The following is a 1,750-nucleotide window of genomic DNA, read 5'->3' on the forward strand; positions in this document are numbered from 1 at the left end:
GGGATTCTTATGATAGGGGTCAGCCCTCCAGGCCTTTCCAGTCAGCCCTCCAGGTTTCTCAGGGTGCCCCAAGTGATCGTGGCTACCGTGGGCATTATTCTGATCAGCAGTCCCTCAGTGTACCGTCAGCTCCCATCAGCGCACTGCCACTTCAGAGTTTCCGCGGAGGTCATTCAGGTCGCCAGGGCCAGCCACATCGTTCAGAGAGGTGTTATGAGTGTGGTGAGTATGGTCACATCAGGAGAGCTTGCCCGAGATTGAGGGGTACTCCGTCGCAGCAGCAGGGTCCCCGTCCTATGATTCAAGCACCGGATGCTCCACAGCCAGCTAGAGGTGGAGGTAGAGGCCATAGAGGTGGAGGTAGCGGCCATAGAGGTGGAGCTCAGACCGCCACGGGCGGAGGTCAGCTAGCAGCAGATCGACCTAGGGATACAGTTCAGGGTGGTGGGGCCCAGCCCCGTTGCTATGCACTCCAGGCTAGGCCCGAGGCAGAGTCCTCAGATGCGATGATCACAGGTACAGTTCTGATTTGTGATCGAGATGCTTCAGTACTATTTGATCCAAGATCTACGTATTCTTATGTTTTATCTAATTTCGCACCATGTTTGGTCATGCCTAGTGATGCTTTGGGTATTCCTGTATATGTGTCTACACCGGTGGGTGACTCTATAGTGGTCGACCGAGTCCATCGTTCGTGTGTTGTAGTGATTGGGGGTCTTGAGACCCGTGTAGACTTACTGCTCTTAGATATGGTTGACTTTGATATCATTCTGGGTATGGATTGGTTATCACCCTATCACGCTATCTTGGACTGTCATGCCAAGACCGTGACTTTAGCCTTACCGGGTATGCCTCGCTTAGAGTGAAGGGGGACTCCAGGTTATTTTACCCGTAGTGTCATATCATACGTGAAGGCTCAACGTATGGTCGAGAAGGGGTGTCTGGCCTATTTGGCCTATGTTCGTGATTCCAGTACTGAGGTCCCTCCCATAGATTCTGTGCCTATTGTCCGGGAGTTTCCCGATGTTTTTCCTTCGGAACTGCCGGGTATGCCACCCGACAGAGATATCGATTTCTGTATTGATTTGGCTCCAGGCACCCAGCCCATTTCTATTTCGCCATATCGTATGGCCCCGCCGGAGCTGAAGGAGTTAAAGGACCAATTGCAGGATCTGTTAGATAAGGGTTTCATTAGACCCAGTGTTTCGCCTTGGGGCGCGCCAGTATTATTCGTCAAGAAGAAGGATGGGTCGATGCGGATGTGTATAGATTACCGGCAATTGAACAAGGTAACAATTAAGAATAAGTATCCACTGCCGAGGATTGATGATTTGTTCGACCAGCTTCAGGGTGCCAGGGTATTTTCCAAGATTGACTTGAGATCTGGCTACCACCAGTTGAGGATTAGGGCATCCGATGTCCCTAAGACAGCTTTCCGTACTCGGTACGGGCATTACGAGTTCTTGGTCATGTCGTTTGGGTTGACCAATGCCCCAGCAGCATTCATGGAGTTGATGAACCGAGTGTTCAGGCCATATTTGGACATGTTCGTGATAGTCTTTATTGATGATATTTTGGTGTATTCCCGCAGCCAGGAGGAGCACGAGCAGCACCTTAGAGTGGTTCTTCAGACTCTGAGGGATAGTCAGTTATATGCCAAGTTCTCCAAGTGTGAGTTCTGGCTGAGTTCAGTAGCATTTCTGGGTCACGTTGTATCATCTGAGGGTATTCAGGTGGACCGGAAGAAGAT

The 1,750-nt window shown here is 50.7% G+C and overlaps 1 protein-coding gene across 1 annotated transcript; it reads left to right on the plus strand.

Annotated features, from left to right (window-relative positions):
- Positions 1,260-1,679, plus strand: LOC109241526 (RNA-directed DNA polymerase homolog; the record flags this gene model as incomplete). Its single annotated transcript, XM_019408268.1, has 1 exon — positions 1,260-1,679. A coding segment is annotated over exon 1 (420 nt), but the record flags the coding sequence as incomplete, so codon positions are not given.

Source organism: Nicotiana attenuata, chromosome 1, assembly GCF_001879085.1.
Source record: "Nicotiana attenuata strain UT chromosome 1, NIATTr2, whole genome shotgun sequence".
NCBI classification, from domain to species: domain Eukaryota; kingdom Viridiplantae; phylum Streptophyta; class Magnoliopsida; order Solanales; family Solanaceae; genus Nicotiana; species Nicotiana attenuata.